At 41.7% G+C, this 1164-nt stretch overlaps 1 protein-coding gene across 1 annotated transcript; it reads right to left on the bottom strand.

The window, feature by feature from the left end:
* Nucleotides 1–133: 133 nt before the first annotated feature.
* Nucleotides 134–819, bottom strand: LOC111717759 (uncharacterized; the record flags this gene model as incomplete). The annotated part of the gene is made up of 2 exons (XM_023493225.1): nt 556–819; nt 134–446 (listed from the first exon to the last, which is right to left on the bottom strand). Coding segments are annotated over exons 1-2 (529 nt in total), but the record flags the coding sequence as incomplete, so codon positions are not given.
* Between the last annotated feature and the right edge of the window lie 345 nt (nt 820–1164).

Raw genomic sequence — 1164 nt, 5'->3', positions numbered from 1 at the left:
TAAATTACTAAACCTAGTTGGACTACTTATGTTAACAAAAAGTTAAGATTCAGGTGTAACCCCCCCCCCCCCTCTCATTATTATCACTGTGTTCATAACGAAAGAATGATCAGTAAAAAATGTTTAAACTCACCACAATTAGAGCAGGTTGCTTCCTTGATCTTTCTCAGAGATTTCTTAGATGAGAGAATAGGAGGAGCGGTCATCACAAACCTGGCCAGTTCAGCCTTTCCGGTAAACTTGCCTTGCTGAGCTGCCAGGAACAGATTGTACTTCTTCCCAACCTTCAAGTCCAGCTCGTAGATGCAAGCCTCAAGGTAGGATCTAGCTGCCGGCATAGATCGGAGCTGAGGACCAGTCCTGCTCTCGGGTTTGATAAAAAGAAGTTGAAGTTTTCTGCCCTGTTCAGTTGGAAATCTGGGGGAATCCTTGAGTATATTCTGAACCTGAATTATTTAAAGATATAATACACAGAAATTTTTACAAGTAACAATAAACTAAAAAATGAATATAAACAACGAAAGATGTTAAAAATATTATAAGTTGAATCAATACCTGAAGTGTGACCGCGTAGATATTGTTCCTGACCGGGCTGACCTCTATGACACCAGCCTCTACAACAACCTCGGAGCCTTTAACCATCCTCTGTATACTCCGAGGAGCCCGACAGGCGGAGCTAAACCCTGCTCTTGGAATAGCATTAAAATCTCCGTGTGGGGCTGTAAAACAACCCTGAGAAAAAAGGATCACAAGAATAAAAACGTGAAACATGGTTAGATTTAAAATATCTAGTTTACTTCTTTCTGGTTTAATGATCTGTGGCGAACTGAATGATTTGCGGGGGAGGATGGTCAGGAACCAACCCTACCCCCCCCCCGGGTTTGGGGGACCCCCCACCTTTGCGGATCCTACCGCGCATGCGTCCTTATCCTTATCTTATCTGGTGACGGGGGTGTGAATAGTGATAGAAAAATGGTTAATTCATCCTCACCTGAAGACCGCGGACCTTAGAATAGATAACATTTCAAGACGTAATTAATTCTTACATGAAGAAAAGATAAGAATTTACTGGTCAATTTTCTAATGGTGACAATTTTGATGGATTGTCTATTTGCTTAATATTATTGGATGGACCGAGGGTCACGTGGTTCAGATAATTTGATC

Source organism: Eurytemora carolleeae, unplaced genomic scaffold (genome assembly GCF_000591075.1).
Source record: "Eurytemora carolleeae unplaced genomic scaffold, Eaff_2.0 scaffold3728, whole genome shotgun sequence".
Classification (NCBI taxonomy): domain Eukaryota; kingdom Metazoa; phylum Arthropoda; class Copepoda; order Calanoida; family Temoridae; genus Eurytemora; species Eurytemora carolleeae.
This window is presented reverse-complemented; position numbering and strand designations above follow the sequence as displayed.